The sequence below is a fragment of the Falco biarmicus genome, chromosome 3 (genome assembly GCF_023638135.1).
Source record: "Falco biarmicus isolate bFalBia1 chromosome 3, bFalBia1.pri, whole genome shotgun sequence".
Taxonomy (NCBI): Eukaryota; Metazoa; Chordata; class Aves; order Falconiformes; family Falconidae; genus Falco; species Falco biarmicus.
The window spans coordinates 76,509,116-76,521,577 of record NC_079290.1 but is presented as its reverse complement, the minus strand read 5'-3'; the positions used below and the strand labels follow the sequence as shown (position 1 = coordinate 76,521,577).

Here is a 12,462-nt window from a genome sequence, read left to right as displayed (position 1 = left end):
CTCCTTTCAACTCCACTGTCTGACAGCAACCCTCCACATCCTGTACTATCCTGCCTTCCATTGCTCCATAGCCAAGGTTTTACAAGAAGAGGATGAAGACTTAACCTCTACTAAATGCATTTGGGTAACACTGATGCAGATCCTCCACCCCTTTTTCAACTAATGGCAAAAGGTCTTGAATAGATGCAACTATGATGACAAAAAAGCTTGCTTCTCAGCAAAGTTTATGCACTCTCTCATCTGTGCAAACTGCATCTACAGAAGAGTAGCAATAAATACTCTCCAATGTAAATTTAGCTTAAATTTTTGACTGTCTCTGCACAATGTCCTACACAAGGCTGCAATCTGATTTGAAGCAACTCCATGTAAATAAATGCCTCTGTCACACAAGGTAATAAAACAGTATTTGGGTTTTCTTGAAATAGATGCTTTTCTATCTTTATGAATATATTAATTTTAAAAGAATAACCTAGGTACTATGGAAAAAAAGTCTTAGAAAAAACCATCCCTTCCTCCCTACTAAAGCATTCATGCTTTCAGAAAGAGGAGAACCTCTGAATGACTACTTACCATTCCACTAGCACTGTGATACCATGACTAAATAAATGCGTAAAACCATTTGTTGCATGGTAATGCTGGTATTTATTTACTAAGCATGCCCTAAGCAAAAATTTATTTATCACAGGTACAGAAGAGTATAGATCGAAAGTCTGACAACTTATGACCCTTGAGGTAAATAAATCTCACAAAAAGAGAGAGAGAAAGAAAAATGGAACAATTATTCTGAAGGTGCTTTTATTTGCGTGATACTTGCTAGACTCCTTAGGTGAGGCTGCCAAGGAATCCATCCTTAGAATATAAGAAACTCTACCAGAGTGGAAATAAAACATTAAAGCAGCTCATACAAATATATTCCTTAAGAGTGCAAGTAATCTATTCTGTCTCTACTTTTCTCTCAGGAAAAACCACACCAGAAACCACAGGAGTTCACAGCAGCTTTGTGAAATTTGAAATTTTTGATAAGGAAAAAAATATCAACATTGAAACTTTGCTTTTTTACTGAAATTATACAAATTGTTACTTTCTTACCTCCAGGACAGATTAATTTTTTTATGCTTCAAATACCTAGCTACAAAAATGTCTCTCTCCTCAATATTTATTTTGGCTAAAGATAAATCACTCGCAAAGACAAATATACTGATTCCCTTAAAAGAAAAGTTTATTTTCACAATAAATAAATCCAGACAGGAATAATACCTATACTACAAGTAAAAATCCTCCAATAACTTTTCATCTGTGGTTCATGTTAGCACCATGTTCAGAAATAAGCACCACACCATCTGAACTGCAGTAACTCCCAATTAAATAACGATCCAATAGTCCCCATCTTGAATGTGGTGTTCTTAAAACTCAACTAACAGCAAGTTTCGAATTGATTATTTGTAAGTGTAAACACTTCAAAGAAGGTTTAAAAATAACTAATAAGACTCTGGGAACTACTTGTGCAGACCATTATATGAGACTATAGCCTAGACAGGAAACCATCATTCATTCTCTGTACCCAAGCAGCCAGGGGCAGACTGCTCCAGGAGATAAACCACAGCAAGCATTAAATTCATCTCTCTTCAGAAGCAAGAATGAGCTGCTGTTTTACTTCCATCCCACATTGCACATCATAGCTGTGTGTGATGTGGCTATGACACAGAACACAAACTAAAAATACAGAGGTAGACCATGGACTGGCAGTATTATTGGCCCAGAGTTCCCAGGCCTGGCAGTTTTCATGCAGATTTGCAAACCAACACCATTTTAAAAGTCAGGTATTTTGTGCAACTGTGAAAATCGGGCTGAATCTCAACACTCCTTTGTCTCAGGTAATGTCAGAGGGCTGCTTCACACTAGAAATCATACCAACTTTCCAAATGTCCTTCTGATCTCAAAAGATTTCATAGCATTTTAGTTGAAGCCAGAAAAAGGTTTGGGCTTGGCTACATACTGCACGCTGACTCAAGAACAGGAAAGTAAAAGCAATGAATTCTGAAGTCTCACCAGGAAGATTAATAAAACCAGAGGGAACTTCTCTCTCTCAGCACCTATGACTGTACTCTGCCTGTCTTGTGCTCTGGCAAAACAACTTGTGCATCATTTCAGGATCCAAACTCATCGAAGAAATTTAACTATGTATGTCACAGTGTAGGACCGAAGCTGACCACAGCCACTTCAACCATACAACGCCACACTCCTCAGTCTGGACTCAGAAGTACCAGTGCAGAACAAGGAGGAGGAAAGAGATTAATTGGTTTAGGGCTCTGTTGTGATAGGAAGACAGTGTCTAAGCTACTTTGCCCACAGTAAGGGGAAAAAATCCCCAAACGTGGTCAAACTGCAGGTAGCCAAAGTTCTATGATTACTTTAGAATAGAACGGAACAAACATTTCAGTTGGAAGGGACCTACAATGATCATCTAGTCCAACTGCCTGACCATGCTATCAAGGGCACTGTTCAAATGCCTCTTAAACACTGACAGGCATAGGGCATTAACCACCCTCTCGGTAAAGAAATGCTTTTTAATGTCCAGTTTAAACCTCCCCTGGCACAGCTTCGAACCATTCCCATGCATCCTGCCACTGCATCCCAGGGAGAAGAGATCAGCACCTCTCTTTCCACTTCCCCTCCCCAGGGAGCTGTAGGGGAACTACACTGAGGTCACTCCTTTAATTCTGTAAAGTAAATCGGAACTTCAAATGCTGGATTAACTACCATTTATTCCTGTTTAATCCCAGTATCATTTATTTTCTTTGCCAAATGAATACCGTTTCCTATGGTATTAACTGACATAAAACAGTAGACTGGTTGGGATTCATGTGTTGAAAAACACACACCAATCAATTCCATATGAAAGAAACACCGTCTAAAAAAATAATTCTTAAAATACTGGAAGCAGGGTGCTCTCCTGGTGATCACTCATTCGAACTAAATGAAGAGGAAAAAATAAGCAACTCATTGCTTCGTAAGTGGCAGCAACCAGTATCTTCTCAAAATAGTCACACAGCAAGGGAAAGATGTATTTGTGTCAAGATACAACAAATAAACTATAGCTACTACAGCAGTCTATGTAAGGACCACAGTGACTGCCAAATGAAGACTGAAAGGGAGAGTACCGCAGGTTGACACAAACCATCACACACCTGACCTCTGCAAATTCCACTGCCTCTCTATTTGCTTCCTAAAAGAATGAAAAACTCTTATCTTGATCTATACAGCCCTCAAAGCTGACCTGAAAAGGAAAAAAACCCTTGTGTTTGATCCTTTTGGGTTAGCTTGCTTTACTGATTTAAAATGCACAAAGAATGTCTTGAATAGGCCGTTTTCCCTTATGCTTACTTATGTGTTTAACTATCAGCAAGGCAAAGCCCATTCTTACTGGAAGTTTTATTTGCCCTTTGAAAAATACTGCTTAAATGCTTTCTCAAGCCTTACCTGGAGATACAGGAGGGAGAACTGTGCTAAATGTTCAGGTTCAGAAAAGAAGGTGTGCTAAACAAAAGCTGGCACCTTTAAAACCTGAAGTCAATTATCCCTTCCAATACCTTCTTTCTGTCCGATTTCCTAGGCACCTGTATCATACCAAGCTGACTGCCATGAACCACATCATCTTCTAAAGCAGAGGATAAAAATGCAACACATGGGAGGAAGGAATAACCAAAAACCAATGAATAAACCCCCTACCTGCTAAACCACAGTTTGGGGACTTCTTTACTTTACTTTAAACGTATAAAGTTTAAAAGTAGCAAAGGAGAAATTTTCCTTTCCTCTTTTCTTCTGAAGGTCACCTTTTAAGTATTACTCAACATGATCAATCCTTCTGTTCTGAATTCCCATAGAACAGGGAGGGGGCTGGGAGGGTATCCATGTTTTGCTATCACAGGACAGACAATTGCAACAAAGAATGCAACTGAAGAAATGGCGATATCTATATCCTGAGAGAATCCTACAATATATTGCAGGTCATAAGAAGCTGTAAAGCACAAACCTCCTTTTTCTAATGATGATCTGGAATAAGAAACAAAGAAAGGACAAGCCTGGACAGAAGACAAATAAACATTAGCTATCAGCAGCCTAAAATTAATGTCAAATATCCAAACTAACCATAGAATATGTTGCATATGACCAGTTTCTGCAAAGAACAATAAAATACTTGCTCATGGCAACTTAACTTCGATAGTATGGTCTCACAAGATTTTATTACTGCTTTTTCCAGCCTCAACTAAAACTTTCAAGGCCTCCAGCTTTGCTTGCACCTCATAGTAAAAGTAATTAAAACCCCAGTAAGCTTTGCATTTCTTCTAAACCACTGCAGAGACCTCCTGCGTAAGACTGACACTCTTCAATCACCCCAAGCACTACTTCCCTGTTTAAGTCCTGTAACAGCTGAACAAGAAATTATTTCTTTAATTCCCGCTTCCTTCCTTCACTCCTCCTCTCCTTCTCTTTCTCTCCCTTCCACAAACAGGAGGAACAGAAAAGGAGACCAGGGGTTTTGTTACAAAACAATGGAAACACTTGAAGGACCTTAGAATGTTTCCAGACTTGCTACAGTTGTCCTAGAACAGTGGTCTCCAAACTTTTTTGAGAGCGCTAAAGGTAAAGAAGTTTTTGAGCACACAATATATGCATATTTATAAATAAATTATACAGATGCCCCACTGTACTACTATATTACGCACATTATAAAACAGACAGGAAAAGAGAAATTAAAAAAGGATGAGTATGATGGAAGAACCACCATTAAAATAACTGCAGAGCACAAAGTCTCAGGAATTTTGTTACTGAGTCTGGTAGAAAAAAAAGAGTTGGTCCAAAGCCATTATTAATGCAACTACAGCAAGATGCAAGTTTTATTGCTCACTATAACCTGTAAATTGTGATCAGTCAAGGTGCTGAAGATGAGCAGGCAATGTATCTGTGCCGCTTTTTAAACCTCACTTAGGAAAAGGTTTTCCACTAGATCAAGTTCTTCCAAACACTAACAACACTTAACAACCCCTCTGCCCCTGAGTATTTCACTTCTGGAGTTAATAGCAGATAACTTAAAATACAGCAGTACACAAAGTTTGCTTTAGAATAAACTACTAGGTGATTGTCTACATCCTTCTATTCACGGGTATCTTCAAAGAGCACAAGATGCAAACTGATGTTCACTGAATAGTCTTTACAGTATTTTCTGTCTTACTGCTGACACCTTGCTTTTCATAACTTTGTTTTTTGGTTGTACTGAAAATTTATTTGTTTGGGGGGTATTAAAAATAAGCTGTTCAAACACAAAGTTTTTTTCTCTTTCAAAGCACTTAAGATGTAATTCTGATTTTCCTTCCTAAACCACAGCTATCAATACTGCTTGTCCCAACTTTGGCAAAGTTACAGGACTGCCAAGAAACAAAAGCTGCTGTCCTTTGAGCCACAGAAGCCATCTCCACTATTCAAAGACTACTCTAGGCTCTCCTTATTTATAATGGTGGCTTAAAGATGTTTAGCACTTAACAATACATAAAAAAGAGAAAGGCTTAGAGCCTCAAGGAGTTTACACAACTTTAATCTCCCAGTCCTGCAATTGCCACTGTGTGGCTGGAGCTGGCCCTAAGCAGAAGCACATGGAGGCTATGCATTACTTGCTATACAAATTAAATGAGTGGGTCACAAGTTCAAAACAGACCAAGGAAGGCTGTTAAAGCATGGAACCTTTTTGCACAGGGTGCTGAGGAAGATAATAAACTTGTGCCTTGAAGCTCTCTTAGGCTCTACTTTCTGCCCAACTTGAGCCAGACCAAAAAAAAACCCAGAGAAAACACAAACGAATGAGAGCTTTCAGCCTGGCACTCCAGTGAAAGTGAAGAACTCTGCCCTCAACACTCCTCTATAATCCAGGAAACCATAACCCTGCTCCCAAAGGCCTGCAACCAGGGTTGGCTTTTTTAGGCGCCCCAGAGTCTATTCATAGCCCTTAACATCTACAGTTAGAAGGATATGATTTACTTCCCCCTCTAATACAGAGGGAAGAAATAGCACAAAAAGCTAAAATACTTGCACATATAGGCACATTTTTTCCCAAACTCCAGGGACAGAGCTATCTACAGAAAACATACTTGCTCAAATCTCTGCTTCATCTTTCTTAACATTCAAAAGAGCCCTTCCATTTTGCAAAGATGAAAGAAAATGAGCATTTTCTGGTTCCTCAGCCAGGTCTTCTGCTTCTATCTTTTCTCTTTCTTGCTAGGAAAGGAGGTTTCACCCTCCCCTTCTGCTTCCCTTCTTTCAGAACATTACAGATTGGTAACTATTCCTAGTTACCAAGATCCCAATTAGGTGATTTGACAATCAGTGACAATAGAATATGTTTTTCTTATTATAAGCAGGCTCTGCCCTATTAGCAGTGTCTTTATGATCAGGTCCATCAGAGGACACCCAATGTATGTAGTATAAATTTTATCAGGAACACTCACACATAACTTCCTAAAAACGCCAAACCCATTACAGATATACTTCATTTAAACATCAGTTCCCAGTGATAAATACATACCCTTAAATTAACTGGGATATCAGAACAATGTTTAAATAGATTATACCAGTTTTCCTTAAAAGGATAGATTCCCTTTCTCAATATCAAGTCGTTATAATATCTGGACAGGTTTCGTGTTTGTTGTTTGAAGCTATTGGTAAAACACAGATGATAGTGCAGCTGGTAAAACACTGATCTGACCTATTGACATTGACCCAAGCTTGCTAGTGAATAAAGCTGAGAATTCGGAGATGATAAAGTTAGTACCCACATTTGACAAAGTATCAATATTGTGGGTATATTTTGACATTATTTTATTTTAATAGCACACAATACATCTGTCTTCTGTTGCTTTATGGAAAAAACATTTACATACTGACCAGACAGCCTAAAAGCAAACACTTGTTTTCCAAATCTGCATATTCTTTATTCACAACCCAGGTTGCTGCCATATCAACACCTCAGCACATAAGGTGAACGAAGAAAAAGATTAAGTATATAGCAATATGGTTTAACCACAAGGTTGCAGTCTTTTAACCCTATCTTATTAATGTATCTGTCTACTTGCATCTGTAAATACAATCCCTCCGCTTTTGATTTTCTTTTACCTGTAGATGCTGGAAGGCATTGGATAGGGGAAGAAAAGGAATTTTTTCCTCTATTGCAAACGAAACTAAAAAGCTACAGAGCAACACAATCTGTGCATGGAACAGCAAAGATAGGAATTAGAAGAAATGCTTGCTTGCAAGAGATTTAACCCACTTTTAATACCATGAACCTAATAAACATAAAGCACATTTTTCTTTACCCACAATTATTGCTTTTTCACTTATATGTGATCAATTCATGTGCATATCGTATAAAATAACACATGACTCGTTTATAGCATTTGGCATATGTGCAAGAACCAAACAGATCAGTTGTTTCAGCCATATGTCCCATAATGCCTACATCTTTCCCTGAAACTGCACCAGTAATTTATAACAGGCAACACAAACTACTGCAAAACATAACAATTAACTGAAGTTATACTTACTGTAACCTGGGAAGCATCCATGAATTGTAGGCCAAAGTAATCAGTTTCCACAAGGTCCAAATGATACACAATCTGGTCAAACAACTCCTGTCCCTTTGCATTTTTCTGTAACAGAAAAGAAAGCGTTTGTTTCTTTTGGGGTTTTTTTGTTTGTTTGTTTGTTTAATGGGTGGGCGTGGATTAGTTTGCTTGGGTAGGTTTCTTTTTAATTTCAAATGGGGGAGAGGATATGTACAATAGAAAATAATACCTAAATAGTAATTCTATTTATTCTAAAGGATTGCATTGACTTTCCTTTTTATTTTCTTCAAGAAGGACACAGTGACATGTTTTTTCTTGTCTGCAGCTATTCAAACAGCATCAAACTTCATTCTCAAAGAAAATTTTCAAATTTCACTGTAACTCAAAATGGAGGAAAGAAAGGAACGGCTTGTGTCCTGTAAGTGTCTTAAGTCACAGACCAAACATTTTAAAGCCAGGAAGCCAAATCCTCTCATAAAACCTCGCTTGACACACTGCCTGAAATCTGCTGACAGTTATCACGTATCGACTGCAGTCATGCAGTGCCATACCACTACTTGAGCTGCAAAATAAATTCTGGACAGCTTGAAAACTTGAAGAGTACTGCGAGGAAAATTAATGGTATTTGATAAGAATCCTTCAGTAATGTAGCTAACTCCTATCACAGTTAGTCTTTAAAAAGAGAAACAAAAAAGGCCAAAAAACCTCATTTACTTGCCATGCCATCTGAAACACATAGGCATGGAAACAAAACTAGCCCCAGTCATGGGCTTTGGGTAATAGTAGAAAAGTTAACTGATCTTAAAGCTAGGTGGCATTCACCTCTGTACTTGTTCTGAGGTTGAAACAAGAATTTAGATACCCAGTGCTTCAGCTTCAAGCACTAGAAACCAGCACAACTTTATACAGGAAAGTACAGAACTGGAACCACTTTTGTGCTTGTTGTCCTCTCATACAACTTTGAGGGTTTTTTTTTTTATTATTTTTATTTTTTAAAGCTCTAACATATTAGGCATTCCCACTGCATCCCAAAATGTAGCAAGATTCACTGATTTCAGCCAAAAGAGCGCTACAGAGTCTAGTTTGTAAAAAGAACTGGAAGAAAGAAAGAAGAAAGAAGGCCTTTCGTTCGGCCTTCTGCATAAAAACAGCATTAATCCTAACATACAGAACTCCTGTCCAGGATTCAAAGCTATCTAAAATCTGTCTTTTCCCCACAACAGACAAGATGAAGAGTTTAATCTCTATTTTTCCAAGAGGGTCAAGCAAGCTTAGGTGTAGGTAACAAATCTTGAGTTTTTTAAGGGTTGGGTATGGGTGGGTGTAGTAAGGTTGTTGTTGTTGTTGTGTTTTTTTAATAACAAAGCAGAAGCACCGAATCTTACCAAATTTCAGGAACAGCATTAGGAGTTCCATTAAAACAAGCTTCAAAAACTTAAAACAAGCATTACATCGTCATCGTAAGATACTACTTTGTATTTTTGGGAGGCAGGGAGTGAATAATAGGCATTCTTAACCAAAGCTCAATGTGCAATTGAAGGCATATGAGAAGACAACAGCTTCTTAAAGCAGTACATTGCTAAGAAACCATCATCTCTGGTTTACAGCAAGTATTATACATCTACACAGAAAGTTTGTTAACAAGTACACAAAACATTTTCTCCTATGTAGCAAATTCAGCACTTGTTAACAGAAGTCAAACCAAAGTACAACAGAATTTAAACTGCTCAAATGAGGGAGAAGAAAGCCCTCCAACACAGTAAAAAAGAAATGCCAAGACATGAGGAATTCACGGAACTAGGAAAAACTGATTTGGTGCCCTATGATCATTCTATTCCTGGTTGCTTGCTTTATGGCATTGACTACCAGTATGTTTAACTTCAACTGCCACACACCCAATAGAAATCAGAGAGCACACTCCACCTTCTGTACCCAAATAGTAGTTAATGTTCAACGTATGTGTTACATGGAGAACAGCTCTCCACTGCACAGCCAGACGATAAAATGTAGTTTTAAATACATAGCTTACAGGAGATTGTAACATTTAATTTGTCACTAAATAAGCCTTCCTGGCAACTCATACCACTTGAATGAGAAAGCTGCTGCAGCCAACCAATTGCTGACAAAAAAAATTTCTTGAGGTGTTACACTAAAGGGGGAGATAAAAGTGACTAACTCCTTTCCTCTGCTAACAGTATAGGGTGATCTGTTCTCCTTTACTCTGCTTCTTTACTGCCTGACAATCTAGGCAGTCAGACCGCTGACTGGTAACGTGGTACTTGTGCATTGAATGAATTGGCTGGTATAAGCAAAGTAGAAGGGTTTCTCCTCAGGAATTACATATGCATTAAAGTTGCCTCTAATGGAGAAAACATCCGTATTACGAGAAACTTCGTATTTTCAGGGTCTTTTCCTCCTCCCCTCCTTCTAGATAACACAGAAGCTAAAAAATTGCTTCCTCTTTCAAAACCTGGTAACACATAAAGAATATGAAACTGATTTCATAAAAGGCAATTTTTATAGTAGATATAATCAGTTGGACTTCAACAAATCACACTTTCTCTAAAGGCCTTCGACTTGTGCATATTTTTTTAAGATACATCTAAAAAACCTCAACCTGAAACTAACAGTATTTTACAGTTCTACATTTCTAGACAGATGGTTCAGAACTGTCAGATGTAAAAGACCTGCATAACTTACATCTCAAAAAAGGGAGTATATGGCAGCAAACAATATACATATACTATTATATACAGTTACTACTTTGTTGTTCTGAAAGTTACTATAATTGGAAACTGATATATGGAAAGCTGCAAAACATTGCTTGGTTTTGTGGTTGGTTTGTTGGGGTTTTTTGTCTTTGCTTTTTTTTTTTTAAAAAGGCAACAATTAAACCACTGCCAGTATCTGGAGGAGTGTTCCTTGGAACCTAAGAGAATTTGTGTGAGCACCATGAAACCTCACAGCCAAACACTGGAGGGGCATTTAAAACGTCCAGCTTACAAAACTACAGCAGCAACACAAGGTAAAATTGAGCTAGCATGAGGTAGTCCTTGTGTTCCTTTTTGCCTCCTTGTCCTAGAAGAAACATACAAAGACTGAATTACACTTGCAGGTTGGGAAGCTCCGTGATAATGGCATGATCATGAGGGACTACTAAGAGAAAGAAAGGGGCGGGTGGGGGGGAAGCTTTTCTTATGTCAGTCAGCCCTTTGTATCCTGGCAGTTTGTCATCATATTTTCTTTGGGACCATGAATCATGGCATCAAAGAAAATTCTTATATGAGGACTTATTGCTGGGTCTCCCTACAGCAGGACTCAAATCGGTATAGGTATAAAGCACCTTGTAGAGCCACAGCGACAGCTGCATGGCCCATGTTTCATATAGGCTAGATTTTTAGCTGCCAAAGGCTTCCAGTCTCAGGGAATCTATGGACATTCTCATCAGCTAAAGCCTGACAAAATGAAGATTATCTTCTCCAATTAGAGACTCTTCCAGACCTGACATTTGAATAAGCAAGAGATTTTAACGTGCTTTTGGTGAACACGAAGGAAAAGGCAAATTCATCAGCCAGGGACATTTTACACCAACTGGCTCTGTCTAAACAGGCTGATCAGTGTTGATTTTAGCTATTCCAGAGTTGTTTGAAAGGTTTTTGCCAAAGGGCATGAAAAGGGGACATACAAGCCAGAAAAGTCCCATTTTAGTGCAAATACAGTGCAAGAATGCCATCGATCACTCTCAGAGCACACTGCAAAGCTGGAGAGCTTCTGTACACACCTTCCCCAAACTGGAGCACAATGCACAGTATGTAGCATCCCAGCACAGTGTGCTACATGAATCCAACTGGAGTGCTTGAAACTGAGTCATATTAAGGAGCTTAGATTAGAGCATTACAAACAAACAATTAACAGATTTCAGAAATCTGAAGTTGTGCTTGGGAAAACAACTTGTCAAATAGGCCAGAAGACATGAAATAGCCTGCAAGTTGACAGAATCGTAACAAAAGAAGGAAAATAAACAACTGCCAAGAAAAAAAGTTAAATCCAATTAACTGTAATGTGTCCCAAACTGAATAGTGAGGAGTAGCAGAAATGAGTAGGTAGGGTAGATTTAGTTTCTTTTTCTAAAGGAAAGCACAGGATTATGTATTCTGCAAGACATAAAATGTTTTTGCAGACTGAGCTACGATCTCATGGTCACAGACACCAGGTTTAGCTTCTAGTAAGTTAGTAAACGATCATTTTTAGCTACCAATTCTCTGTTCCAGAGGCCTGATATTGCTCTGCTTTGACAGCATCAGCGTTTCCTCGCCTTGACACTTCCTGGAACAGGGTAGCCCAGTAATGTTCTGCGCAGTCCTCTTACACCTGAACTGCTATTAACTAATTTTTCAAACCTACAACTAAGGCTGTCTCTGCTGGCCATATTGCTTAGTAATGAGAATTTGCTTTGCCTTTTCACAGTCACTGGCAATGTTGTTTCCCTGCATTTCAGACATACTCCAGGCTAAACATGCATAAAGCCATCTGGGCTTCTAATTAGCCTCGACTCCTGGTGCTCATTATCATCTGTCCTTTAACCTGCTTTTCTTGTAGACAGTCAAGCCCTCAGTTTCTCACGCACATTCACTTTTACTGTAACAAAGCCATATTTGCAAAATTTTAAGCACAGAAATGCAACTATCTCTATATTCTTATAAATCTGTTCATTAGGTCCCTTGTGAAGAGGGCGGGACAGACATCACCCTCTGCACCCTCTAAGCTTGGTCGTGGAAGGGTATGTGATTACAGTGAAGTCATCCTTTGGATCATGACTCTTGCAAGCATGTCAGAGCTAGCTCTTAAG

General features: G+C 38.6%; 1 protein-coding gene across 3 annotated transcripts in view; it reads right to left on the bottom strand.

The window, feature by feature from the left end:
• EPB41L4B (erythrocyte membrane protein band 4.1 like 4B) overlaps positions 1-12,462 on the bottom strand; it is a 169,522-nt gene that overhangs the window by 106,080 nt on the left and 50,980 nt on the right. For all 3 annotated transcript variants that reach the window (XM_056332552.1, XM_056332554.1, XM_056332553.1), the window contains one exon: positions 7,593-7,697. In XM_056332552.1, the coding sequence (XP_056188527.1) occupies positions 7,593-7,697 (105 nt within the window). The remainder of the gene's footprint in view (positions 1-7,592; positions 7,698-12,462) is intronic.